This window comes from Coturnix japonica, chromosome 4, assembly GCF_054131305.1.
Source record: "Coturnix japonica strain WE chromosome 4, WE-NBRP24, whole genome shotgun sequence".
Classification (NCBI taxonomy): Eukaryota; Metazoa; Chordata; class Aves; order Galliformes; family Phasianidae; genus Coturnix; species Coturnix japonica.
In genome coordinates, this window is record NC_140666.1 from 90,412,416 (window position 1) to 90,440,377 (window position 27,962).

The following is a 27,962-nucleotide window of genomic DNA, read 5'->3' on the forward strand; positions in this document are numbered from 1 at the left end:
GCTGAGCCACTGCCCCAGAGTTAGGCATCCCCACAGCTCCCATCTGGGCAGCAGATTTGCTGCTGGGAGGAAGCTCTGCAGCTGGGATGAGCAGATCTCTGCCAGAACAGCTCGGCCCGTTATGGGCTCACCTCCCCTGATGTTGGTTATGTCAGCCTTGGTGAACAGCACATCTGCTCTCCTCCTCTGCTCCAGTGTGTGTCCCAGCCAGGAGACCCCAGCCAAAGCAATGGGATGGATGGGTCACCCAGGGAGCTGAGGAAGCCATTTCCATGCTCATCACCTCCCCACATCCCTCACCTCAGGCTCTTCCCAAGGAGGAATTTGCCCCTGGGTTATCCTTGGCTTATCCTGACCCTTCAGCCCACAGCAGAGGGCTGCCCTGAGCATGTCCATGGCATGAGGGCTGTCCCCAGGCCTGGAGAACAAAGCCAGCCAGAGCACTGGGGACAGCTGGGCTGCAGCAGGAGCCATTGGCACCCGCTTCCACCAGTAGACACCCAACACCACGAGCCCTTCCAGCCGACGGTAACAGGATAAGCTGTAAAATATCAGCTTTGATTTTGGAACCGGCCAACACAGCAGATAACCAATCATTCCAAATAGTTTACAGATTCTGGTTGGGTTTTGTTTCTTTGATTGGGATGGCTTTGCTGACTTGAAACTTGATGGGGTTTTTTGTGTTTCATACTACCGAGGCATCCCAAGTCACAGGGAGCCGTGGGGATTCAGCTCCTGTTGTGCCACGCTCTGTAAAAGCAATGGAAAAACAGAAAGGGAAGGATGGAAAACAACCCCCAAACAGCCCCCAAACAGCTCTTGTTCCAGCACAGCTCTTAAGGCATCCATCCAAAGCAGGTCCAAAGCACGGAGCTGTGCAGACACCTCCCTCTGCCCACTGTTTCCATGGGACCCCCAGAGTGACCAGTGGGACAACCATGCTATGTCTGCTCGAGCATCAGTCCCACTGCAGAAAGGACATCTCTATTTCTGCAGACCTTTACATACATGGACATGTACAGTTTGTTAAAGCAATTAATCAAGCAAGTTAGAAATGAAGCAATACCTACTTGAGGCTCGGACCTAGAAGCTGGCGGGTTAATGAGCGCTGAGCTGGTCATGCCCTCCACAAGCTACAAATTAAAATGACTGGTTAGCAACAGGGTTAGAGAAACAAAGGTTAACAGATAAAAGCACATTGTAGAAGTGCTGTCTGTCCCAACGCAGGACAGCACCTCCTCCTATGAGCCAAGGGTCCACAACACAAAGGGTTGGGGTCCAACTGGGCACGTGGTGGGGACTGGGTTAACACAGCGCTCACAGCTGTGCCCAAAGGGATGAGCTGATAGTTGGACTGGATGACCTTAGAGGTCTTCTCCAACCTTAGTGTTCCTATGGTTCTGTGACCAGGCATGGCGGGGATGGGTTGGGGATGAGTTGGGGATGGGTTGGGCATAGGTTGGGGTTGAACTGGGTGCTCTTCATGGTCTTCTCCAACCTTAATGTTTCTAAGACTCTGTGAGCAGGCATGGCAGGGATGGGTTGGGGATGGGTTGGGGTTGAACTGGGTGCTCTTCTTGGTCTTCTTCAATGATTCCTTGACTCTGTGAACCCTGTGGTGGTTTTATCAAGAAGAAGAGAACTTCTGCAGGTGGACCTTGGGGTGGGACCTTAAGGAAGGACCTTGGCACCTTCCTGCTCTGCTTCCCACAAGGATGTCAGGAGCAAGGAGAGAACATGGAGGACAAGAAGAGACTGAGCAGGGCTGACCCACACCGTGCACGTGGGAAGGCCACCCGCTGTGCACACTCAGTCCTTGCACAACCAAACCACGCGTGCATCCTACAGAGGAGCAAAGCAGAAAGGCTGAGCCCAGATGTTCCTGCTGCAGAAATACTGCTCTGGTGTGAGCAATACTGCTAAGTGCAGTACTGCACACGGCTTTAAGCAGACCTGGGGCTGAACCTCTCCCTCCGCTCGGATGCGATGCACCACGCAGCCTCAGAGCGGAGAGGTTTTGCATCTGCTGGTTTTCTCTCTTTCAGACGGGGACAACACAGCGGCCCTTTGTTCCCATCCGCCAGCAGGGGGATGGAGGCCAAGCTGGGGAGGCCAGGGAGCAGCTCCAGAGCCACACACCGTGCACACCTGGGAACGGTCCCCATCCTCGTGAAACTGAGGGCTCCTTCAGCCCCCGACCCCCCCGTGGGTGTGGGACCACCAGCACAGCCATCACCCACCCTCCAACCACGGGACCAGTGGGGTCAGGGCCAGGATTTGGGGTTGGGGAGGGAGATGGTGGGAATTCTAGGTTGGTTTTCCAGGAACAAACTGCAGCCTCCTCCCCCGCTCCCAAACAAAGGGCAGAATTGAAAGGAAGAAAAGGAGGAGAATCCAGCTGGGGTCCCAGCGAGCCACTCATGGCAGGGGGGCTGCTTTGGAAATGTTTGCTTTGGTAAAGCAGGCCCAAGCCTTGCACTGTGAATGTGCTGAAAAGGAGCACTTTGACCACCTCCCTCCTCTGCAGGGCTGGCCCAAGGCTCAGATGTTTTCAGTGGGCTCACAAGAGGCCCAAGGGCTCAAGGCATCTAATGGGGGGCCGGAGACCCCCTGCAGCCCTGTGCCATCCCATCCCAGGGGTCCCACTGCAAAAACACTGTGCCAGAAGTCCTCAGCTTTGCTGCTGTAGAGCCAACCCTCGAGCAGGAGGACACTGAAGGGCAAGCAGGGAACAAAATGCTCCTCAGTGATCCAAACAGGTTTGCAAAGGCAAAAAAAGAAAGGGCTCGTGGGGTCACACCCCAGTGCATGGCATGAAGATGGTTGGGTGTGCGTTGAAATGAATGCGTCCCCGTATTCCTGGGTTTTGTGGGACCAGGGGGACCCACATGATGCCCACACCACTGCAGCCCCTCTGCTCCACAGAGTGCTCCATCCTCTGCAGCTGTCCCGCTGCACCCACAGCACACAAAGTGAGGAAGCACTGTGAGTGTCTCCATACCTGGGTGGGAAGGAGAGGCTCTTTGTCATCAATGTCAATGAGAACATCGTCCCTGGGTGTGAGGCTGACACCATCTGCAATGGCAGCAAGGACAAACATGAGCTCCAGCTGTTAGAGACCCCCAGAGACACCTCCTGGTCGAGCTCCAGGAGCAGCCTCAGCCGTGCCCGAAGCCCCCACTCATGTTGGGCACATTGGCCGTGACAAAGCCCAGCAGAGCCCCCCAGAGCTCCTCCCCACATACCTGCATGCTCCTGGGCACCGTCTGTCTCCTCCCCATAGGGGTCACAGTAGAACTCCTCCAGGGAGCGGATGGTGCACTGCCCCACCACGGGCCTGCGGCCGAACGGACGGTTGTCGATGATTTTGATGATGATGGGGGGACTGTAGAGGCTCTCGCTGGGCAGACGCTGTGGGGTCCCCCCAGAGGGGCAGAATTATCTTCACCATAGGGTGGGGTTTGATATGGGACCTCCAGATATCCCCGCCAGCCCCTCTAACTTATTAGAAGTTCTTTGAGCTGAAGGTGGTGAAGCACAGGAACTGACCATTCCAACCCAAACCAGTCTATGGTTCTATGATGATCCCTTCCAACCCAAACCCTCTATGGTTCTATGAAGATCCCTTCCAACCCAAACCAGTCTATGGCTCTATGAAGGTCCCTTCCAAACCAAACTACTCTATGGTTCTACGAAGACCCCTTCCAACCCAAACCACTCTATGCTTCTATGAAGGTCCCTTCCAACCCAAACCACTCTATGGTTCTACGAAGATCCCTTCCAACCCAAACCACTCTATGCTTCTATGAAGATCCCTTCCAACCCAAACCCTCTATGGCTCTATGAAGGTCCCTTCCAACCCAAAACCCTTCCGTGATTCCCTCCAGCTCCCAGTGATTCTGTGGTTCTAATGACCGTCCAAGCCAGCTCTACCAGCCAACCCCACAAAGAGGTCCTCACCACTTCCATGAAGAGCACACAGACGTCGAAGTTGGGGTTCTTCTTGACGTTCTTGATGACACAGGACTGCACCAGCTGCCCCCCACACTCCACCAGCAGGCTGGGCGAGGTGACACTGGCCAGCTGGTAGCTCTTGAGGTTCCTCAGCCCCCAGGCCAGGATCTGCAGGGCAAGAGGAACAAGGAGACTGAGCCAAAGGCCTTGTTTGGGGTAAGCATCGTCCTGACGTGAGGCAGGTTTGCATTTTAAAAGCAAGGGTGGTCCCAGTCTGTGCTGTGCCCCAGGACTTGAGCATCCCATGGGGCACAACGCCCCGGCCCCAGCTTGGTTGGAGCCCTCTCTCATCACCCCAGAAGTAGGAAGAATGACAACTGCATGAACAGATAAATGGGAACCTGTTGGTCCATTGAGACAGATGCATCCAGTAGGAGTGGAAGGCACGTGGTTTACCCACGCAAGGCAAACCTAGAGCCAAATCTGCTGTTTTATAATGGTGTAGGGAGATCTCTGCTTGGTGTCTCATGACCAGTTCCCAGCCCTGTGCCCACAGAGCTGCCCCGCAACCCATTTCAGTGTCACCCCCCAGTAGGGATTCCCATTAAAGACACCACCCGACCCATGCCACCCTCTTGCTGGCTGCCCCACGCACTCCCTGCCACTCACCTCGATGGCCGTGCGCTGCAGGACCGGTTTGATCCCTTGGGGGACCATGAAGATGTTGGGTTCCCGTTGAGGTGGTGGGTAGGGCAGGTCGGAGTCCTCAGACTGAAAACCAAAGAGTCAGAGCCTCAGGTTGGGCCACCATCCCCATCACCCTCCCGTGATGGTCCCTCAGAGCCCCCGTTGTCTGCTAAAGTCATCCCCATCCTGATAGAGGAGGAAGAGGAGTCAAAAGCACAGCTATCCAGTTACTGGGAGGGATGGAGAGCAGGGATGGAGCAGCAGCAGCAGGGATGGATCAGCACAGTGCAGTACCTTGAGCAGGGCAGGGATGCTGTGACGAGCCCCCCAAGTACAACCAACGTATCATGGTGGGACTCAACAGCATCACCATGGAGGTGCAACCACCAGAGGTCAATGCCATGGCCATGCACCAGTAATTCAAGCCCTGGGGTACCCCCTGCCTGCAGGACTGGGCTCAGGTAGAACCCTCTGTGCAGGTTGTGGTGGAAGGATGAACCCACCACTCTGCCAGCAGGTGAGGGCTTCAAAGTTTGCCCCCATAGAGCAGGGAGGGGCAGCCAGAGTTCATTGATGGCCAACAGAGGTTGGGCTCTGCATCCTTCCATCAGGAAGGAGAATGATGGGTCACCCGGCTCATTCATTACTGCAAAGGGCACCTTGGACTCGGGGTGGCAACGGGGTTGGGGTCAGTCCTTCAGATGCAGCCCTGGGGGGGTCAGTCTGATGGGGACCTTGTGGGGCAGGAGGGCCAGGCCATGCAGGACCCTCTGTGGGGTTTCCAGGCCGAGGTAGAGGAAGGGAGGGGAGGAAGAGTTTGAGCACAAAGGTACCCATGGGAGGAGCCCCTCGTAGAACAAGGCAGGGGCACAGAGCTGCAGTGCCCCGTCCACACACAGCAGCAGCAAGGAATGGAGGAGAAAAAGCAAAGAGATGATGGTTACTTGGGCACGCTTCTTTCATTGCACGCTCATCCCAGCAATGCTGACCACCACCATTGTGCCATTGGGAGCCCCCCTCGGAGCCCACCTCCCTCCTGCAGCCCAGCAGAATGGATTTGGGAAGCGGCTGCCCCTGTGATGACGATGAGATGGGATGGACTCACCTCATCCAGAGCAGAGGACAGTTCGTTCTGCATGAGGAACAGAAGGAGGTTAGGAAATGAGAGCAGCTCTCACCCACCAGCCCATCCTAATGCTTTTAAGCCAAAGAGAAAAGGATGCGCTCCATTCTCCTGCCCGGTTTAGGGGGAGGGCATTACCTCGAAGCCAGGGATGTGGTGGATGGCCGGCTGGGGAGGAAACAAACACGTTTTCCATTTGGGTTCCCAGGGACTTCAAACAGCAGAACCCCCACCCCCACCCCAACACTGGGCTCCCAAACCTCCAGGTGAGGGCAGGGCTCTGCCTGCAGCAGGGAGCACTGCAGCATCCCCAGCCAAGGGCTCAACCCCAGCTCCTCCAGGTCCTGCAAGGGGCATCAGCTCCCATATCCCACCAATAGCTGCAGACCACATGGAGGCAGCCAGCAACAACACAGCCAACGTTAGCATCCCTGGGGGGCACAGCCCCCATCCCCAGAGCAGCTCCAATCTGCACAGAGGGGCTGGGACCCAGAGCATCCCCCATGGCTGCAGCATGCAGGCAATGCGGGGCTCATGTAGGAGCAGCAGCTGGACCTGCATCCCTGCAGCAGGAGGATGCAGAAGCAACAGGGTATGTATTCATGCAGCAGGAGGAGCGCTGGGACCCGCATCCCTGCAGGAGGAGCAGCGGGACAGGCATCCCTGCAAGAGGAGCAGCAGAACCTACACTGGTGCAGGAGGAGCAGCGGGATCTGCATCCATGCTGCAACAGCAGGACATGCATCCCTGCAGGAGGAGAGGATGGACATGCATTGGTGCAGGAGGAGCAGCAGAATCTGCATCCATGCAGCAGAAGCAGGAGCAGGACATGCATCCCTGCAGGATGAGCAGATAGACCTACATTGGTGTAGGATGAGCAGCGGGATCTGCATCCCTGCAGGAGCAGCAGCAGGACATGCATCCCTGCAGGAGGAGAGAATGGACATGCATTGGTGCAGGAGGAGAGCTCTCACCTTTTCCCTCTGGATGAGCTCGAAGGCCGCCAGCAGCTCCCCCACGTTCCTGCCTCCTTTGAGCACGGGGTGCCACGAGAGCCGCGGTGAGCGCTGCAGGCTGGGCCGGCACACGCAGCGCCCCATGAACTCATCAGCGCCCTGCGGGCACAGGGCTGTCAGTGCTCCCCATCCCCAGCACACACACACACTTATGTGCCTTTAACTTAAAGAGGGGGGGAGGTTCCTCTGCCACGTCCCACGGCAGGAGCTCAGAGTGGGATACGGAGCGGCACCAAGTGGGAAGGGATGATCCATAGGGATCATTGAGATCCATAGGGCTTATATGGGGGGTTATGGGCACAGGGCTGCCCGTGGAGGCACTAAGGGGGCAGGATCAATGGGCACCATGGGCTGGGGTTGGACCTGGGCATCTTGGTGGTCTTTCCTGGATGGTTCTGTGATTGGGTCCAACCCCGGAGCTGTATCAGCAGCTGGTCTAGGGAGGGTTGGGGTTATCCCCCCCATCCAGAATGCTGTGAGCACTCACGTAGGTGTCGTGGTCGTAGATCTCCACCACGATGCTGGGAGGGCAGTCGGACACGTTCTTGGGGTCCCCGAAGATCTCTATCTCATAGAATATGAGCGTCTGGTCCCAGGTGGGGTTCAGGGTGTTCTTGATCACCACTGTCTTCTGGCTTTGGTGGAGGAAGGAAACGATGGCATAGGGGTCTGCAAGGGGACATGGAAGGCCAAGGGTGAATCCCAGCCAACTCGGCAGGGGAAGGCAACTCAGAGCCACGTGGGGCCCAATCTCCATGAGGAACCAACTCCAATCATTTCCATGAGGAACCACGATATAAGGACACCATAGGGGATGACATAGGGATGCTATAGGGAATGATATACAGATGCCATGGGTGATGATATAGGGGATGATATAGAGGACGCTATGGAGGATGCTATGGGGACGTTGGAGGGGTGGTATTGGGGTTGCAGTGGTGCTACAGAGATGAAGCAGGGATAATATGGGGGATATAGGGGCGCAGTGGGGATGATGTAGGGGATGCTGTGAGGATGCTATAGGAACGCAGTAGGGATACTACAGGGATGTTATGGGGTTGGTAGGGGAATGCAGGGAGGATACTATAGGTAATGCTGTGGGGGTGCTATAGGGATGACATGGGGATGCAGTGAGGATGCTATAGGGGATGCAGCAGGGATGGTATGGGAATGGTACGAGGATGCTACAGGGATGGGGGTCCTGTGGGGAATGCTGTAGAAATGCTATAGGGGACGCCATAGGGGATGCTGCAGGGGTCCCCACTTTGCTGCCAGCAGGTCCCCCTCCCCACAGCCGCACTCCTGTCCCATGGGGGCTCACCCGAGAAGCTGTCCTTGTCCATGGCAGCCAGGTCCCGGGCCTGGTACATGTAGCAGCGCAGGTGGTAGCGGTTCCCATCTGGAATGGATTCAGAAATGGGTGAGAGGAGCACCCAGGGTGACCCCATCCGTGACCAATGGTACCCAGTGGTGCCCCATGGCACACAATGGCACCCCACAGCACCAATGGTGCCCAATGGCACCCAATGGCATCCAGTGCCACCCCACAGCACCCAATGGTGTCCAGTGGCACCCAATGGTGCCCCACAGCACCCAATGGTGCCCAAAGGCACCCCATGGCACACAATGGCACCCAATGGTGCCCCACAGCACACAATGGCACCCAATGGCGCCCCATGGCACACAATGGCACCCCACGGCACCCCATGGCATCCCACAGCACCCAATGGCACCCAATGGCACCCGATGGTGCCCGATGACACCCCAGATCAACCCAATGGTGCCCAATGGCACCCCGTGGCACCCCACGGCACCCCATGGCATCCCACAGCACCCAATGGTGCCCAATGGCGCCCCATGGCACCTGATGACACCCCAGATCAACCCAATGGTGCCCAATGGCACCCAATGGCACCCAGTGGCACCCCATGGCACCCCACAGCACCCAATGGCACCCAATGGTGCCCAATGGCGCCCAGGGAGGATACAGGGTGATGCCTGGCCATGGGGTGCCCCCATTGAATCTCATTCCCCCCCCACTACAACTCACAGTCGAAGATGCAGGAGATGGTGGGTCTGTTGACACCGAAGCTCAGCGTGGAGACGGATTTGCCATCGTCACTTTTATCATCCGTCACCCCTCCCTGCAAGAGAGAGCAGCACGTGGGGGGCTGCACGCCATGGGGCAGCCCAGGGGACATGGGGACCATCGCCTCCTGGCACCATGGGGTGAGCTGAGCATCCTCTGCCCATAAACCATTCCCTTTGGGAGGGGAGGGTGTGGGAACCCATTGGGTCCACCCCACACGGAGCAACTCAGACCACCCCGTTCAGCCCAGATTTCCCAAAGCCAATGTAATGGCCTCAGGTTGGTGATACCAGCTGGCCCCAGTGTTGTGGGGTTGGGACCTACCAGGGCCCCCTCCAAGGCGAACACAGCAGCCGCCCCGGTGCGCTCCAGCGGCTCCATGCGGCGTCTCCATCGGCGGCGGCGGAAAGCATCGGTGCGACGCGGCCGTAGGTGGAAGCGCCAGCCCAGCAGCGAGGCGTATTCCCAGCCTTCCCCATCCTGCTCCTCCTGCTTGTGCTGTGGGGCAGAGCAATGGGGGGTTGGAATGGGATGAGCATTGTGGGCCTTTGCAACCCAGGCCATGCTGTGATCCTACGATTCATTGGCACAGCTGCCCATGGGGGTGGTGGGGTGACCATCATTGGAGGTGTCCTGGGATCACGGGGCTGTGGGATGAGGGCTGTGCTCAGTGGGTTGGGGTTGGTGACCCTATAGGTCTTCAACCTGTATGGCTGTGTGATTGTGTGAGCTCCTCGCCAGGTGAACAGCCCCAAAACCAAGAGGGGATTTTTCTGCCGGCCCTCAGCCCAGCACCCTTCGGGAAACGGGGTCCCCAAACATTTCCATCCCAAACTTTATAGAAGAAGAATGAGGTAAACCATTCCCAGGCCCCTCGCTGCGGGGAGGCTTTAACAGTCCAATGGCACCACCTAGAGGGGAGCAAGGCTGGGACAGGGCACAGAGCCCAGGTAACCCACACAGCTCTGCCCCATTGACTCCCACCCCACAACCACCAACACCCAGAGATGCCACCACCCCAAAGAGACATTAACCCCACAGAGGAAACCACAGAGCTTCCCTGCTTCAGGCCCCCAATGAGCGACCCCCAGCATGTCCCGCAGTGTGAGGATGCAGCCCTGAGCTGCTCCCGGCCCCGTTGCCCCCCTCTCACCCCACCTTCCTGACGGCCTCCATCTGTGCCAGGTCCCTGCTGCGCAGCCGCACCCAGCGCCGGCGCCGGTTGGTGTGGTACATCTTCTCAGCCGGCACCCAGGCCTTGGGCCGGCGGTCCGGGGGGATGGTGATGCCGTATTCCCAGCCTGGGGGACAGGGAGACAGCACGATGAGGGTGGGAGAAGGACCCCCAACTCGCCTCCCACCCCTCCTCACATCCATCAGAAGGGGGCTGGGTGAGTTTTAAGGTCCCTTCCAACCCCAATCCACGTCATCCTATGCTTCCATGATCTTTAAGGACCCTTCCAACCCAACCCAAGCCATTCCATGGTTCTATGATCTTTAAGGACCCCTCCAACCCAAGCCATTCCAATGTTCTATGACCTTTGAGGACCCTTCCAACCCAACCCAAGCCATCCTATGCTTCTATGATCTTTAAGGACCCCTCCAACACAACCCAAGCCATTCCATGGTTCTATGACCTTTAAGGACCCTTCCAACCCAATCCCAAGCCATCTTATGGTTCTATGATCTTTAAGGACCTTTCCAAGCCAAACCCAAGCCATTCTATAGTTCTACAATTCTTAAGTACCCCTCCAACCCAAACCCAAGCCATCCTCTGGTTCTATGCTCTTTAAGGACCCTTCCAACCCCAAGCTAGCACAGCCATAGGGGGACACCTCTATCCCCAGATGGGAGCATGGAAAGAAACCCCCTGTGGGCAGAGCTCAGAGGGTGAAGTGACACAGACACCCGGATCTGCCCCCTCCTACCTTTCTCATCCACAGCTCTGTTGAGGTCGGTGTCCCACTCCACGTCTTCCCATTTCCAGCCCGGCGGACACTCGATCTCATCCTTGGGCAGAACCTTCTCCCCATTCTGTGGGACACCACGAGGAACAACGTCCACCCATCGCCCCCCTCCCCCCTGTACAGCCCCCCGGGGACCCGCTCAGCCCTTACCACATCGGTGTAAGCATCCGCCATGTGGATCCACTGCCCGCCTGGCAGCCGCACCTGGTTCTCAAACACCTCCTCCACGAAGCTGAGGTGCCCCGCGTCCGCCTCGTGCAGCATCCTGCACCCAGCAGGGGTGGCCATCAAGGACCCCGTGCACCCAGACCCCCTGCACCAAGCCCAGCTCCCCAACCTGGGGCCTGGTTGTAACCCAGCACCAATCCAACACGCTGCCCATCAACATCATTGCACACCAGGGATGGCTCACAGCATCCTCACCCCCCAACCCACACCGGGCAGCCTGGTGTCCTCACCCCCAGCTCCACATTCTGGGGCTCCCACCCAACACATGGGGCTTTCAATAACGACATCACTCACGTCTTCTCTGGGCAGATGAACCAATCCCCAGCCCAGGTCCAGCCCGTGGAGGGTCGGAAGCTGTCCTTGGGGAGCTTGATCTTGCCGGTGACATCGGAGTATTTGGGGTAAGTCAGGCCGGTGGTGCCCCAGTTCCCCACCAGCGCCAGCTTGGTCTGGTTCTCGTACTGAGACCCCAAAAGAGATTTAGTGTTAGCAGAGGGCTGAGAGCGGCGGGGCAGATCCAGGGAACAAGGGGGCTGTGGGCAAGATGGTCTAACGAGTGGCAGCCCTGCCCATGGTGGGGGGCTTGGAGCTGGATGGGCTTTAAGGGCCCTTCCAACCCAAACCACCCTATAGTTCTAAGAAGCACTTGAAGGACACAAAGGTGTGATGCTTAGGGCTATGGTTTCGTGGCAGACTTGGCAGTGCTGGGTCAGCTGCTGGCCCTGCTGACCTCAGGGGGCTTTTCCAACCTTTAAAGGACTCTGTGACTCTATGAACCCACAACCACACTGAGCAGAGCCAGCCCCCAGCAGCCCCCAGCCCCACGCAGGCACCCCCAGCTCCCACCCCTAACAGAAGGGAGGAGGAACCTGGATCCCCCTTCTCCACTTCAGTGGTGGAATCAGCTCTTCTGGAGGCCAGAAGGGGCCACCAGGAGCCCCACAGCGCCCACACCCTGACCAGGGCCGACCCCACATCCTGCCCCTCCAAGAGGACCCAGGTTGGAGGGATCCTGCCAGATGCTCACGGTTTCAGCAAAGACAGAGAGCTTCCCCTCGGCAAATTGGTTGAACTCCTTCTCATCGACAGAGAGCCCAAACCAGAGCTGGACGCGGATCTGGGCTGGGATTCGTGGTCCCATCGCCTCCTCCTGGGGGTACTGCAGAAAGAGGCACACAGAGAACAGGGCAGCGGTGGTGGTGCACCCTGGGGGGCACCAGGACCGAGGTCTGTGCACACAGAATGGCCACGTACCTTCAGGAAGATGGTCTGCAGCTTCCCACAGTTCCTACCACAGCATCCAGGGCCGCTGCGGGAATAGAGCACCTGATGGGCCGGCACGCGGGCGTAGGCAACGCGCTTCTCACCCCGCAGCATCCAGATCACCACGTCTGGGAGGCTGTTCTGGGGCTGTGAGGGTGCAGGTGTTATGGGCCACCCGACCCCATGGATTCCAGGCCCCACCGCCAGCCCCAGCCTGTAGGGCTGAGCACCCTGGCCCCAAATCCCACCCAGGTCACAGCTACACATTTAGATCCCCCAACCCTGACTCTGCATGAGAAGCCCCACTGCCAAGAGCTCCGTGGGCCAACAGGACCAGGAGGCAGAACCCAGTGTGGTGAGGTGCTGGATAACCTGTGGCTGCAATTTGGTAATGACTGTGGTAGGAGGTGGATGAATTATGGCAGCAAGTTGGACTGGATGGTCTCTGTAGGACTCTTCCAACCCAAAGGACTCTAAGCTGGATCAGACGGTCTCTGGAGGACCCTTCCAACCCAAAAGACTCTACAATGATCCCCCAAATGACACTTATTGTCTCTTGTCTCTCCCATACGCGTAAAGCACAGCATGTGTTGTGGGTGTCGTTCTGTTATGTCTGGAATTTAATGACTGCATGCCTCTCAACCCACTGTGTTTTCTCTCCCTTTCAGCACCAAGGCAGAACAGGCCTCTAAAAGACCATCACAGAATCAGACCTTCTGCCTTGACCGACAGCTCTTTGGTGAAGCTTCAGACCGACCCCATCGGCCTCTCTACATCGAGTGCCACGGCCCCATTGAACCCCACTGTACCTCCTCAGCCATGGCACGCAGCCGGCACAGCCAGTCCTCTGCCTGCTCCAGCACGGCCTGCAGGCTCAGCTCCTCGTGCTTCAGCCTCAGAGCCACCTGCACCACCTGCTCCAGGTTGGTGCTGCGGAAACGGAACAGGTTCTGGTCCAGGTGGGTGCTGGCCGCCTTCCCCAGCACGTCGGGCAGTGGAACACTGTGGGGTGTGAGCAGCAATCCTCAGCTTCACCCCCTCCCACAATCCACAACCACGGGGGGCTGGAAGGGACCTCTGGAGAGCCCCCAGTCCAAGCCCCCTAACGCAGGTTCTGTTGGTCAATCACTGGTCAACTGTTGGTCAACTAATGGTCAATCATCAGTCAACTATTGGTCAACTCCCGGTCAACTACCGGTCAATCATCAGTCAACTACTGGTCAACTTTCTGCCAACCAATGGCCAACTGTTGGTCAACTACTGGTCAATCATCAGTCAACTACTGGTCAACTACGGGTCAATCGTTAGTCAACCACTGGTCAGCCGTTAGTCAACGACTGGTCAACTTTTTGCCAACCACTGGTCAACTGTTGGTCAACTACAAGTCAATCATGAGTCAACCATCAGCCAACTGCTGGCCAACTTGTTGATCAACTATTGGTCAACCACTGGTCAACTACTGGTCAACTACGAGTCAATCTTTAGTCAACCACTGATCATCTACTGGTCAGTTGTTAGTCAAGTACTGGTCAACTATTTGCCAACCATCTGTCAACTGTTGGTCAACTACAGGTCAATCATGAGTCAACCATTGGCCAACTGCTGGCCAACTCACTGATCAACTATTGGTCAATGACTGGTCAATTATTGGTCAATCATTGGTTAACTGCTGGTCAACCATTGCCCACCAGGTCACCCAGGCCATGCACATCACCAACTGATTCAAGCTGTTGGATGAAGGAAGGTTTCAGAATTCCCAGCCCAAACCATTCCATGGTTCCATGATCTTTAAGGATATCTCCAATTCAAACTCAAGCCATCCCATGGCTCTATGATCTTTAAGGACCTTTCCAATCCAAGACACTCGTTACGAGGGAGCTACCTGAGCCAGGTGCACGTAGTGCTTGGGGCACCCAGCCCTTCTCCTGTCCAGGAAGGAGCACTCTGACATCTCCTTGTGAGAAGGTCTGGAGGACACTTAAGCCTTTCCACCAGGACAGGGAAGCACTGGGGGCAGAAGAGCTGTCTCACTGCCCCAGAATCCAGCCCAAGCTCCTTCTGAATGAGCCCCATGTGTCCCACAATGAGCCCCACATCCCAAACAGGGACCACAAAGAGGTCAAGCCACACAGGGCTGCTCTTTAGTAGAACCATAGAGTCTATAAGGTTGGAGAAGAAATCCAGCATCATCAAGTCCAACTGTGTGTGTGGCAAAACACATCTCCATTATGATACTCAAAAGCAAAGAGGGGGGGCTGTGAATACAGACATGGCCAGGTGAGAGCATCCTCCTGGAGCTCTGCACAGTGGGATGGAGGCTCAAAAGGAGGCACCACCTCCCCACCATTAAGGCCAGGCGATACATGGGGCCAGATCTGCCCCACGGTGGGACACACATCCATGTCACCCAACCCAACACCTCTGCCCCCGGCACAAAAGAAACCCAGCGCCCTGCATGGACACACATAAAGCATGTGGAGGAAAGAAAAGGAGCAAGAAGTCATTCCTTTCCAAGACAAACAAGGACTCCTGCATCAAATCACCCTGAGAAGCAATAGAGGAGAGCCAGCAATACCTGCAGTCTGCAATGATGTCGTCCAGCAGCTGGCTGCCCAGGGTCTCCAGCTCCCCTGGTGCACTGTTGGCCTTGAGCGCGACGTGGATCCGCTCCAGGTTGGCTTCCTGCACAACAAGGGGGTCAGAGCCACATCCCACCTCCCCAGCACAGAACCTCCCAGCTGCTCCTACTGAGCCCAGCTCTGCCCTGTGGGCTCCTCTTGGAGCTCCCATAGCCTGGCAAGAAACCCCACAGCCATCGCTCTGAAGGGGCAGGAAGCAATGCTTCCCCTGCTGCTTCCACACTTGGGTAAAGCATCCTGCTGTCACCCCACAGGATGAGGGTGGTCCCCCCATTTCCCACCAGTGCCAGATGGAAGCCATGAAGGAGAGGAAGCAGCCCAGTTTTGGGGGTGCACGGAGGAGGCATCGCCACCTCCCCAAACCTCAAACATAACACCTGGCTCACCCCCAAACAGCACAACCAACCCCACTGGAGATGGGCTCCCTCCCCCCGGCCCCCATGCACAACACAGAGAGATGCACTGGGGCACTCACCAGCCTGTCTGCCGCGTGCTGCAGGAGGTTCTGAGCGTCGGTTCGGTAGCTGATGTCTTCCCAGTAGGAGGACAGCACCACCACGGGCTTCACGTTGCCCCAGGGCAGATAGTAATACTGGCAACCTGGAGGGCACAGCGTTGGGTGAGCTCGGGGCGCCAGGATGGCAGCAGGAACCACCTGGCTGGGGCAGGAGCTCTCCCATGAGAAGAAAGGAGCGTTGTTAGGGCCAAGGGGCTCCACAGGAATGCTTAATTCCCAGCTGCCTCCCTCCTTTCCAGTCACATCTTCCCAAGTATGATGGTGCCTTTGCACGTTGGCTGGGCTTCCAAAGGCCTCCAGTTAGACTTGAAGACTTTCAGTTGGGTTTTGAGGTGCTCCAGTTGGGTTTTGAAGGCCCCCCGTTAGGTTCTGAAGGCCCCTACTTGGATTTTGAGGGCCTCCAATTGAGATTTGAAGGTCTCCAGTTGGGTTTTAAAGGCCGCCAGTTGGGTTGAGGAAGCCCCCCCCCCCCCCCCCGTTGGGTTTTGAAGATATCCAATTGAGATTTGAAGGTCCCCATTGGGTTCCAAAGGCCTCCCCGTCAGGTTCTGATGAGCCCAGTTTTGTTTCCAGTTGGGTATGAAGACCCCCAGTTGGGTTTTGAAGGCCCCAAGTTGGGTTGAGGAAGCCCCCCCATTGGGCTTTGAAGACATCCAGTTTAGATATGAAGGTCCCCATCGGGTTCTGATGAGCCCAGTTTTGTTTCCAGTTTGGTATGAAGACCCCCAGTTGGGTTTTGAAAGCCCCCAGTTGGGTTGAGGAAGTCCCCCCTGTTGGGCTTTGAAGGCATCCAATTGAGATATGAACGTCTCCATTGGGTTCCAAAGGTCTCCTGTTGGGTTGTGATGAGCCCAGTTTTGTTTTCAGTTGGGTATGAAGACCCCCAGTTGGGTTTTGAAGGCCCCCCGTTGGGTTTTGAGGGGTTTTGAAGGCCCCCAGTTGGGTTTTGAATGCCCCCCGTTGGGTTTTGAGGGGTTTTGAAGGCCCCCAGTTGGGTTTTGAATGCCCCCCGCTGGGTTTTGAGGGGTTTTGAAGGCCTTCAAGGACAGAGACCCCACAGCCACCCCCCACCACCACACAGACAGACCCTCAGTGCTGCTCACCATCGAACACGGCCCGGCTGTACTGCGTGGTGGAGGCCAAGGGCAAGCAGGTGTTGTCGAACTTGTTGCCGTAGTTGCCAATGCTGACCTCAAACTGGATGGCATCGTCCACGTCCTGCAGCATGGTGGCTGAGTAGAAGGCAGCAAAGAGGGAGTATTTCCTCCGCCGCAGGTACTTCTGCAAGAGGCACAGGGATGGGGAGGAGATGCCACCGCTCACACAGGGCAGGGTGGATAAAGGCTGGGATGATTTTATGGCCTCAAGTTGCGCCAGGGCAAGTTTAGGTTGGATATTAGGAAGAACTTCTTCACAGAAAGGGTAGTTAGGTACTGGAATAGGCTAAACAGGGAGGTGGTTGAATCGCCATCCCTGGTTGTTTTTAAGAGCTGTTTGGATGTGGTGCTCAGGGATATGATTTAGTGGAGGGTTTTTAGAGTTAGGCTACTACGGGTATAGGGTGCTATGGTTATAGGGTACTATGGGTATAGGGTACTATGGGTATAGGGTACTATGGGTACAGGGTACTATGGGTATAGGATACTATGGGTATAGGGTACTATGGGTATAGGGTACTAGGGTTACAGGGTACTATGGGTATAGGGTACTAGGGTTACAGGGTACTATGGGTATAGGGTACTATGGGTATAGGGTACTACGGGTATAGGGTACTATGGGTATAGGGTACTAGGGTTACAGGGTACTATGGGTATAGGGTACTAGGGTTACAGGGTACTATGGGTATAGGGTACTATGGGTATAGGGTGCTACGGTTATAGGGTACTATGGGTATAGGGTACTATGGGTATAGGGTACTATGGTTATAGTGTACTATGGGTATAGAGTACTATAGTTATAGGGTACTATGGTTACAGGGTACTATGGGTATAGGGTACTATGGGTATAGGGTACTATGGGTATAGGGTTCTGGTTATGCTGCGGTTGGACTTGATGATCTTCAAGGTCTTTTCCAACCTGGGTAATTCTATGATTCTATGACTCTATGAAGACACAGCGGGAGATGCCCTCCAGGAGACCATTCCCCTTCCAGCACCAACACCGGAGCACAGCAGCCCCGTTACCTCCACCCGCAGGACGTCGTCCGCACTGATGTCCTCCACCTTCAGCTCCCCGTGCTCCGCCAGCTTGGTCTCCAGCTCCAGCAGCACGCGGCCGCGGTACGCGACGCCCTCACCCTTAGGGTAGAGCAGGACAGGGTGAGCAGCCAGCCCCACATCCTTCCAATCCGCCTCCGCTCCCATTGGTTTCCAAGGGCAGAGCAGAAGCGCGACGTCGGTGCCGGGAGGAGGTTGGTTAAAGCCAGCGGGGACAGAGAGCGCGGCGTGGGCTCCTGCTAACAAAGCCAGGCCGGGTTAGCAGCAGCAGCAGCAGCAGGAAGGAAGGAAGGAAGGAAGGTTAATTTATTTTGGGCCATGCTGGGAAGAAGCTGAGTTCACCTTTCCTAAGTTGAGCGCCTCGTACGGATCGGGGAAGCCGGTGAACTCGCGGGGGCTGCCATACAGGTTGACGTAGCAGGGGCCGAAGGTCGGCAGGAAGCCCAGCCCGTCGTCCACTGCAGGGCACGGGGAGGGGGACGTCAGGGATGTGTGGGCACAGAGCCACGTCCCTGCTAACACCGGCTGCCATAACAGGGGGAGGCGCTGCGAGCTGTGCAGAGCAGCCCCAGGTTTGGAGCTGCGTAGATACGGGGCTGCCCTGCGCCATAAGGCAGAGTGAGCCATGAGCAATGCTCCTTAATGGACACTGCAGGCAGATGAGCAGCGAAGAGCCAGAGCTGTGTGTATTGAGCTGCCGGCACTACAACAGACCCCGACTGCTCTGTGTGCACCACATCGTCACCCTGAGACCACCAGCAGCACCGCTGCCCAATGGAGACACCCCAAAGGCAGCGGGGGGGTGATGGAGCACAGCCCTTCCCTGGGCACCACGCACCCTAAAGGAAAGAAGTTACCCGAGGTCCCCCAGACCAAGAGGCTCTAAAGGGACGTACAGTCCGAGGCCTTCAGAGGCTTCGCGAGAGCAGGAAACGCATCTGGAGCATAAAGAGATGGAGAGAGGTGAGGAGGAGGAGCAGGGAAGGCTGAGGGACAGGAGGAGGCGATGGGAAAAGCAGAGAATCATAGAATCATAGAATCATAGAATCTTAGAATCATAGAATTACACAGGTTGGAAAAGACCTTGAAGATCACCAAGTCCAACCGCAGCCTAACCAGTACCCCAATTCTAAAAACCCTCCACTAAATCATATCCCTAAGTCTATATGATTCTATGATTCCATGGCCATGGCAGGAATGACGGTCTGCTGGACCACGAGACAGGAGGGGGATGGGGATGGATGGAGTCACCACTATGGGGTGTGGGGAACCACCATGCAGGGGGGGTGGAGAGACCTCATAGGACTTACAGAGCCACCAGCATGCAGGACAGGTGGGAACACTACCAGGGCATGGACAGAGCTGCCATGCAGGGCGGATGGGGGCACCACCATAGAGAACAGATGGAGCCACCACCAGCACAGGAATCCTATACAGCCATGTAGGATAATCAATGAGAGCCAACAGCACAGGAATCCTACACAGCCATGTAGGATAACCAATCAGAGCCACCACCATGCGAGATGGACACATCATCATGGGATGGATGGAGCCATCACCGTGAGATGGATGGAGCCAACACCATGGGATGGATGGAGCCACCGCCATGGGATGGGCAGAGACAGCACCATGGGACAGACGGATCCATCATGATGGGATGGATCCATCACCACCATGGGATGGATCCATCACCACCATGGGATGGATAGAGGCAGCACCATGGGACGGACGGATCCACCACCACGTAGGATGAACAGAGCCACCACCACGCCCCTACCCATGCCCCCATTTCTCCCCCAGCCCCAGGAGCCAGACAGAGCCCCCCCTGCCTGTTCCCTCTTCCCAGCCAACGCCGAGCTCCAGCCGTGAGCACACCACGCTCCCCATGGCCATGCACAGCCCCATCCCATCACCCATGGCCATGCACAGCCCCATCCCACCACCCATGGCCATGCACAGCCCCATCCCATCACCCATGGCCATGCACAGCCCCATCCCATCACCCATGGCCATGCACAGCCCCATCCCACCACCCATGGCCATGCACAGCCCCATCCCATCACCCATGGCCATGCACAGCCCCATCCCATCACCCACTCACCCTCCAGCTCCCCGCCGGGCGCAGAGATCTTGGACATGCAGAGGTAAGAGGTGCCGACGACATCGTTGTGCGTGAGACGGTCCCTGGAACACAGCCCACGTTTCAGCGCACCTTGATCCATTGGTGCATCCCCTCCACAGCTCCCCCTGTTCTATGGGGTCCCAACCCCATCCCCTCCACAGCTCCTGTTCTATGGGGTCCCTGCCCCATCCCCTCCCCATGTCTCACCAGTCCATCACCCGGACCCTCATCTTCTCGCACATGGAAGGGAACTGTGGGCAGAGAGGAGGGGTGAGTGGCGCCGGGTGGGGGGCATTGGGGCAACGAGGGGTGGGCACCACGCTCACCATGACGGGCAGCGTCAGGCACTGGTTCCATTGCGGGTTGGCGTTCTTCTCCAGGATCCTCGAGTAGAGCTGGAGGTGGGGATGGGGCAGAGATGGGGTCTCCCATCTCCCATCCCCACCTCCAGCTCTACTCAAGGAGAGTCCCACATCCATGGGACGCTCTGCCCCACTGACCGTCTTCCCTGCAAAGCTGACTTCCACAAACGGGTCGACCAGGTTCTTCTTGTTGCTCTCGAAGCCAAAGATCTGACGGACGTTGTCCATGACGGCATCATCCACTGCAGGGATAAAGGTCTGATGGGGTGGGGGCTGTGATGGATGGGTGCTCTGCCCCATATACTGAAGCTGAATGACACCACCAGCCCCCCATGATGGCACAGCACAGACCCCCCACTCACTCTGGGGCAAATCTTCAGCCTTAAAGACCTTCAGGCAGAACTGAGCCCCCCGCAGGGTGACCCCGGTGGGACGCAGCAGGTTCCCCTCGATGTCTTCCTTGTCCTCAGACACCTCCTTCTCCACCTGTGTGATGCCCAATGGCTCAATGCTCTGACCCACATGGGTCAATGCTCCGCCCCACATGGCAGCTGGGAGCCCCCCCAGTGATGATACTCACAGGAGCTTCGTCCCCAGGTCCCAGTACCACCAGGCTGACCTTCAGGTACCCCTTTGCCCCCGCTGCAAAATCCTCGGGGTCGGAGAGCAGCAGCCAGCGCCGCAGGATGGCGTGTCCTGGGGGGGATATGGGGGGCTATGAGGGGGGGGCTGAGCTCCACCATCCCTAGTTTAATGGGTGACACTTTGTCCTTTGTTATGGCCCCCATCCCACACTGAGTCCATGTGGATGCCCCCCCTGGAAGGGTTGTGGGGTGGAGGAACAGCTCTGCCTTTCCTATGGGAAGGTATAGGGGGGGTGAGGGGGTGAAGGACTCACTTGGCTCTGAGTAGATGCTCTCAACGTCCACCTGGGAGACAGGGAGAGAGAACCATGGAACCAGAAAGTCAGTAAAGGGGGGGAAAGGGGGAGAAAAAGGGGGAAAAGGGGGAGAAAAGGGGGGGAAAGGGAGAAAAGGGGGGGAAAGGGGGGAGTAAAGATGGGGAAAGGGGGAGGAAAGGGGGGGAAGGGGGGAGTAAAGGGAAGGAAAGGGGGGAAAAAGGGGAGAAAAGGGGGAGAAAAGGGGGCAAAAAGGGGAGAAAAGGGGGGAAAGGGGGGGAAAAGGGGAGAAAAGGGGGGGAGGTGTCCCATAGATCCACCACCAGCACCCACAGAACCACCCAGCCCTTCAGGTGGGAGAAGAACCCCCCCCAGGGTCACTGAGTCCAACCAGCCCCCCCAGCACCTCCAGGATGGAGCCCTGGAATCATTTGGGTTGGAGAAGACCCCCAGGCCATCAAGCTGACCCCCCCCCACCCTGCTATGCCCACAGAGGGATGGAAGCACAAAGGAGCCCCCCAGGACCCCCCCCCAACCACCCACCCATGGCCACCCCATGGGGATGGGGAGGGGGACGGATCCATACCCGGAACTCCCCAATGACCGCGTCCGTCCGGAAGGAGCGCGAGTCCAGGACCTGCGGGATGGAAGTGAGTGTAGATGGGGGGCAGAGCTGGGATGGGGGGGACTTGGGATGGGAACATGGTGGGGGGTGGCTGATGGGATGGGGACATGGCGGGGGGGGCTCATAGGGCGGAGACATGGGGGGGGTCTCACCGTGATGAAGATGGGGACGTCGAACAGTTCAGCCGGAGACTCAAAGACGTTGAAGAAGAAGGTCTGTGGGGAGGGGGGGTGATGGAACACGGCCCCCCCAGCCCCACACATCATGGGCCGTATGGGTTCAGCTGTGTCCATGCAGCCCCCCCGGACCCCCCCCACCTCGTCAAACCGGGGGCTGTTCCCTTTGCGGATGCGGCTCCTCTTGGTCTGTCCTGCCGCCGTCACCTTCACCACGGGGCGGATGTTGACGCCGGGCAGCTGCCGCGCCTCCAGCACCCGAACACGGATCTGGGGGGGGGGAAAAGACCAGAAGGGTCGGCCCGATGTGGGGTGGATGGGGGGGGACACCTGGGGGTCTCGTGCAGGTGAGGACCCCCATGGCAGCGCTCACCTGGAAGTCCTGCGCCTTGTTGGACAGCGGCTTCTTGGCCGCGCTCCTCCTGCGCTTCACCCCACGGCCACGAGGGGGCAGCGTTCTGTGGGGCAGCTGGGGGGGCTCCGAGACCCCCGAGGTGGGGGGCTCCACCTCGTCCCCCGTCCCCGCCGGGTCCTGCTCCTCCCCCTCCTCCTCCGTGGCCACTTCTGCGCAGGGGGGGAGGCAGGGAGGTTGCTGCGGGTCCCGGGTCTCTGTGGGGTGGGCTATGGGGGGCGCGTCCCCCCGTGGAGCCCCCACATTACCAGTGAGTGTGTCGGGCTCTGCCGCCGCTGCTGGGGCTGCCTCGGGGGGGGCTGGGGGAGGGAAGAGGGGGGCAGCGCCCGGAGGGGGGATGTAGGAGACTTGAAGGATGAGGGAAGCCTGGGGAGAAGGGGAGGGGTCACACATCACAGCCCTGGGCCGCGGCCCCACACCATCGTGTCCCCACCCCATTAATTCATCTCCATCCCATTGAGTCCCCATCCCATTGCCATGTCCCTCATCCCACTGCGATGTCCCCCATCCCATTGAGTTCCCATCCCACTGAGTCCCCATCCCATTGCTGTGTCCCCGTCCCATTGAGTCTCCATCCCATTGCCATGTCCCCGTTGTCTCCATCTCATTGAGTCTCCATCCCATTGCCGTGTCCCCCATCTTATTGAGTCTCCATCCCATTGCCAGGTCCACATCCCATTGAGTCCCCATCCCATTGTGTCTCCACCCCATTGCCGTGTCCCCATCCCATTGCGTCCCCATCCCCACGTCATGTCTCCCCTCCTATTGAGTCCTCATGCCATTGTGTCCCCACCCCACTGTGTCCCCACCCCATTGTGTCCCCATCCCATTGTGTCCCCATCCCTCTGCCATGTCCCCATTCTATTGAGCCCCCATCCTATTGCCATGTCCCTCATCCCACTGCGATGTCCCCCATCCCATTGTGTCCCCACCCCATTGCCATGTCCCCACCCCAATTCATCCCCATCCCATTCTGTCCCCATCCCATTGAGTCCCCATCCCATTGCCATGTCCCCATCCCATTGAGCCCCCATCCCATTGCAATGTCCCCCACCCCACTGAGTCCCCATCCCATTGTATCCCCATCCCATTGAGCCCCCATCCCATTGCCATGTCCCCACCCCATTGAGTCCCCATCCCATTGTATCCCCATCGCATTGAGTCCCCATCCCATTGCCCACCCCATTGAGTCCCCACCCCACACACGCCCTCACCCCAGTGTTCTGCTTCTTGCTGTCCAATAACGGGACATCATACGAGGCCGCCAGGCTGGCTGATGCCAGCACATCCCGCAATGGGACCCGGGCTTCCCCCAAAAACCTATAGGGTTAAAAAGGGGGGGACCATCCCATAGTGTTGACCCTAAATACCACAACCCTCCCCACTTGGCTCTGTTTTGCGAAGCCTGGGGGGTGCACAACGTGCTTTGCAAATCAGAGCCAAGATGGGGGGGATTAATAGGATCACAGCCCCCCACCCCACCCCATTGACCCTATATCCCCCCATTGACCCTATATCCCCCCATTGACCCTATATCCTCACCGATTCCGCCCCACAGTCTCATGGTCCTTCACCACAACGCAAAGCTCAGAGCCCAGGTCCAAGGGGATGCCCTTCAGATCCCATTCGAAGCCCTATAAAAAGAAAGGGGGTTACAGAGGTCGGAACACGCTTATAGGGTCAGCCCGACCCTATGGGGATGGGGACTCACCTCGTTCCATACAGGGTTGATGCTGTTCTTAATGACCTTCGTCTTCTTCTTCACCCCTATAAGACACATAGGGCTGCATGGGAACGGCCCTAAAACTCAGCTCCCACCCCATAGACCCCATATGCTGGGCCTCAGTACCCCATAGATCCCATACTCTGCACCTCAGTTCCCCCACTGACCCCATGTGCTGGGCCTCAGTTCCCCATAGACCCCATATGCTGGGCCTGCTTCCCCATAGATCCTATATACCGTGCCTCAGTTCCCCCATAGACCCCATATCCTGGGCCTGTTTCCCCATAGATCCTATATACCGTGCCTCAGAACCCCACAGATCCCATATGCTGTGCCTCAGTTCCCCATAGACCCCATATGCTGGGCCTGTTTCCCCACAGACCCTATATACCATGCCTCAGTTTCCCCACTGACCCCATTCCGTCCCATTGCTGGCTATAGGGCAGAGGTCCCCCACCCCCCATCCCATCCCCCCCCCAAACAATAGCAGTGACCCCACAGCACAACATTCCCATCCCCATCCCATGGCCGTCTATGGGGCCGTGCTGTCACTGCCGGGATTTAGGTTTCCTTTTTCCTGTTTTGGGGTTTTTTTAAGGTTCCTCCCGACAATCTTTGGCCTATTTTGGGATTTCCAGCCATCACAGCCCCATCCGGCACCACACCCCCCCCAAATCCCATCCCCCCCTATATCCCACCCCATATCCCAACCCCCCCCATATCCCACTCCCCCCATATACCATCCCGCCCTATATCCCACCCCCCCTCCCATCCTATCTCCCCCCCCATATTCCCTGCCATATCCCACTCCCCCCATACCCCATATCCCCCATATCCCCCCCCATATCCCAACCCCCCCATATCCCCCCCCATATCCCATCCCCCACATATCCCAAACCCCATCATATCCCATCCCCCCCATTTCCCACCCCCCAATATCCCATCCCCCCCATATCCCTCCCCCATATCTCATACCCCCCCATATCCCATACCTCCCTATATACCACCCCATATCCCAACTCCCTCATATCCCATTCCCCCCCATATCCCCCCCCATATCCCATACCCCCCCATTTCCCAACCCCCTCATATACCCCCCATATCCCAACCCCCCCATATCCCATCCCCCCCCATATCCCATACCTCCCTATATCCCACCCCATATCCCAACACCCCATATCCCATCCCCCCCCCTATATCCCATACACCCCCATATCCCATACCCCCCCCATATCCCGTACCTCCCTATATCCCACCCCATATCCCAAACCCCCCCATATCCCCCCCCATATCCCATCCCCCACATATCCCAAACCCCCCCATATCCTATTCCCCCCCATATCCCCCCCCCCATATCCCAACCCCCCCATATCCCATCCCCCCCCATATCCCATACCTCCCTATATCCCACCCCATATCCCAAACCCCCCCATATCCTATCCCCCCCATTTCCCACCCCCCCATATCCCATACCCCCTCATTTCCCACCCCCCCATACCCCCCCCATATCCCATACCCCCCATATCCCATACCCCCCCATTTCCCATACCTCCCTATATCCCACCCCATATCCCATTCCCCCCCATATCCCATCCCCCCCTATAGGGCCGGCAGCCGCTGTCCCCGCTGACCCCACTGACCCCATCGCCATCCTGACCCCCCCCATGGGACACGGCAGGAAGGGCCGCCCCCCCCCCACCCCTTCCTGTCCTTCACTTCGGGTTCCTTTTCCCTCCCCTCCCCACCCCCCCATTGCCGGGGGGGCCGCAGTGGCCCTAAAAGCAATGGGGTGGGGGGGGTGGGGGGTCCTCAGCCCCCATCCCATAGGGTCCCATTCATGGATAAAGGGGTCCCCATTCATAAAGCTCAGGGGGTCTCAGGCTCCAGATCTTAATGGGGTCCCCAATATGGGGGGGGACAGAGCCCCCACCCCACAGCACACACAGCACCCCATAGCAATGGGATGGAGCCCCATAGGGTCCCATTGATCAACCCCAAGGGGGTCTCAGTCCCAAACATAGGGGGTCCTCAGACCCCTTATCTTAAGGGGGTTCCCCAATATATGGGGTGACAGAACCCCCACCCCATAGGACACACAGCACCCCATAGCCCATAGCAATGGGATGGAGCCCCATAGGGTCCCATTGATAAACCCCAAGAGGGTCTCAGCCCCAAACACAGGGGGGTCCTCAGACCCCTTATCTTAATGGGGTCCCCAATTGGGAGGTGACAGAACCCCCACCCCACAGCACACACAGCGCCCCATAGCAATGGGATGGAGCCCCATAGGGTCCCATTGATAAACCCCAAGGGGGTCCCCCATATATGGGGTGACAGAACCCCCACCCCACAGCACACACAGAGCCCCATAGCCCCCAGCTATGGGATGGAGCCCCATAGGGTCCCATTGATCAACCCCAAGGGGGTCCCCCATATATGGGGTGACAGAACCCCCACCCCATAGGACACACAGCGCCCCATAGCAATGGGATGGAGCCCCATAGGGTCCCATTCATGGACCTTAGGGGTCTCAGGGGGGTCTCAGCCCCAAACATCGGGGGGTCCTCAGTCTCTATATCTTAATGGGGTCCCCAATATATGGGGTGACAGAACCCCCACCCCAAAGCACACACAGCGCCCCATAGCAATGGGATGGAGCCCCATAGGGTCCCATTGATGAACCCCAAGGGGGTCTCAGCCCCGTCCCCCCGTTCCCCCCGCTCACCCCTGAAGCTCACACTGGTTACGGGGTCGCTGTGTCGGTCCCCCCGGGCTGCGCCCCATAGATGAGCACGGAGCACAACGCAGCGCAGCATCGTGATATGGGGACGGGGAGGGAATGACGGGAATATAGGGGAAACTATAGGGGAAATGGGGTGGGAGGGGCCAAGGAGTGACGATGGGGGGGTGGGATCAGATATGGGATGGGATATGGGATATTATAGGGTGGGATGGGGATGGGGTGGGATATGGGGTGGGATATGGGATGGGATATGGGGTGGGATGGGATATGGGGTGGGATGGGATATGGGGTGGGATATGGGGTGGGATATGGGATGGGATGGGATGGGATATGGGGTGGGATGGGATATGGGGTGGGATATGGGATGGGATATGGGGTGGGGTGGGATATGGGGTGGGATAATGGGGTGGGATATGGGGTGGGATGGGATATGGGGTGGGATATGGGGTGGGATATGGGGTGGGATGGGATATGGGGTGGGATATGGGATGGGATGGGATATGGGGTGGGATGGGATATGGGGTGGGATATGGGGTGGGATATGGGACATTATAGGGTGGGATGGGGATATGGGGTGGGATATGGGGTGGGATATGGGGTGGGATGGGGGATATTGGGATGGGATATGGGGTGGGATATTATGGGATATTATGGGATGGGATGGATAGGATATGGGATATATGGAATATAGAATATGGGATATACGGGATATATGGGATATATGGGATGGGATATGGGATATGGGATGGATGAGATATGGGGTATATGGGATATATGGGATATATGGGATATGGGGTGGATGGGATATGGGATATGGGGAGGGATATATGGGATATATGGGATATGGGGTGGGATATGGGATATGGGATGGATGGGATATTATAAGGTGGGATGGGGGGTGTTGGGATAGCATGGGACGGATGGGATATGGGATATGGGATATATGGGATATATGGGATATGGGATGTGGGATATATAGGATATGGGATATATAGGATATGAGATGTGGGATATGGGATATGGGGTGGATGGGATATATGGGATATATGGGGTGGGATATGGGATATGGGATGGATGGGATATGGGGTATATGGGGTATATGGGGTATATGGGGTGGGATATGGGGTGGGATATGGGGTGGGATGGGGATGGGATATGGGATATTATAGGGTGGGATGGGGTGGGATGGGGTGGGGATGGGA

The 27,962-nt window shown here is 57.5% G+C and overlaps 1 protein-coding gene across 16 annotated transcripts in view; it reads right to left on the reverse strand.

Annotated features, from left to right (window-relative positions):
• The window catches only part of DYSF (dysferlin), a 54,331-nt gene that overhangs the window by 23,836 nt on the left and 2,533 nt on the right, over positions 1–27,962 (reverse strand). The window contains exons 1-42 of one of the 16 annotated variants that reach the window (XM_085545921.1): positions 26,743–26,890; positions 24,006–24,061; positions 23,837–23,928; positions 23,509–23,614; positions 22,543–22,660; positions 22,256–22,446; positions 22,024–22,152; positions 21,859–21,921; positions 21,668–21,718; positions 21,082–21,112; positions 20,764–20,879; positions 20,546–20,669; positions 20,322–20,425; positions 20,148–20,216; positions 20,029–20,072; positions 19,801–19,883; positions 18,596–18,637; positions 18,042–18,157; positions 17,667–17,780; positions 16,587–16,764; positions 15,442–15,566; positions 14,903–15,009; positions 13,137–13,329; positions 12,319–12,474; positions 12,092–12,223; positions 11,359–11,525; positions 10,987–11,101; positions 10,798–10,903; positions 10,028–10,170; positions 9,194–9,367; positions 8,831–8,924; positions 8,102–8,179; positions 7,268–7,449; positions 6,739–6,879; positions 5,903–5,932; positions 5,747–5,773; positions 5,475–5,516; positions 4,624–4,725; positions 3,961–4,122; positions 3,246–3,411; positions 3,002–3,075; positions 1,071–1,133 (exon numbers count right to left, since the gene is read on the reverse strand). In XM_085545921.1, coding sequence (XP_085402047.1) covers positions 1,071–1,133; positions 3,002–3,075; positions 3,246–3,411; positions 3,961–4,122; positions 4,624–4,725; positions 5,475–5,516; positions 5,747–5,773; positions 5,903–5,932; positions 6,739–6,879; positions 7,268–7,449; positions 8,102–8,179; positions 8,831–8,924; positions 9,194–9,367; positions 10,028–10,170; positions 10,798–10,903; positions 10,987–11,101; positions 11,359–11,525; positions 12,092–12,223; positions 12,319–12,474; positions 13,137–13,329; positions 14,903–15,009; positions 15,442–15,566; positions 16,587–16,764; positions 17,667–17,780; positions 18,042–18,157; positions 18,596–18,637; positions 19,801–19,883; positions 20,029–20,072; positions 20,148–20,216; positions 20,322–20,425; positions 20,546–20,669; positions 20,764–20,879; positions 21,082–21,112; positions 21,668–21,718; positions 21,859–21,921; positions 22,024–22,152; positions 22,256–22,446; positions 22,543–22,660; positions 23,509–23,614; positions 23,837–23,928; positions 24,006–24,061; positions 26,743–26,833 — 4,497 coding nt within the window. In that variant the 5' untranslated portion in view covers positions 26,834–26,890. Of the gene's footprint in view, positions 1–1,070; positions 1,134–3,001; positions 3,076–3,245; positions 3,412–3,960; positions 4,123–4,623; positions 4,726–5,474; positions 5,517–5,746; positions 5,774–5,902; positions 5,933–6,738; positions 6,880–7,267; positions 7,450–8,101; positions 8,180–8,830; positions 8,925–9,193; positions 9,368–10,027; positions 10,171–10,797; positions 10,904–10,986; positions 11,102–11,358; positions 11,526–12,091; positions 12,224–12,318; positions 12,475–13,136; positions 13,330–14,902; positions 15,010–15,441; positions 15,567–16,586; positions 16,765–17,666; positions 17,936–18,041; positions 18,158–18,595; positions 18,638–19,800; positions 19,884–20,028; positions 20,073–20,147; positions 20,223–20,321; positions 20,426–20,545; positions 20,670–20,763; positions 20,880–21,081; positions 21,113–21,667; positions 21,719–21,858; positions 21,922–22,023; positions 22,153–22,255; positions 22,661–23,508; positions 23,615–23,836; positions 23,929–24,005; positions 24,062–26,742; positions 26,898–27,962 lie in introns of those variants that run through there. The other 15 variants (XM_085545922.1, XM_085545918.1, XM_085545924.1 and 12 more) reach the window with 15 other exon arrangements.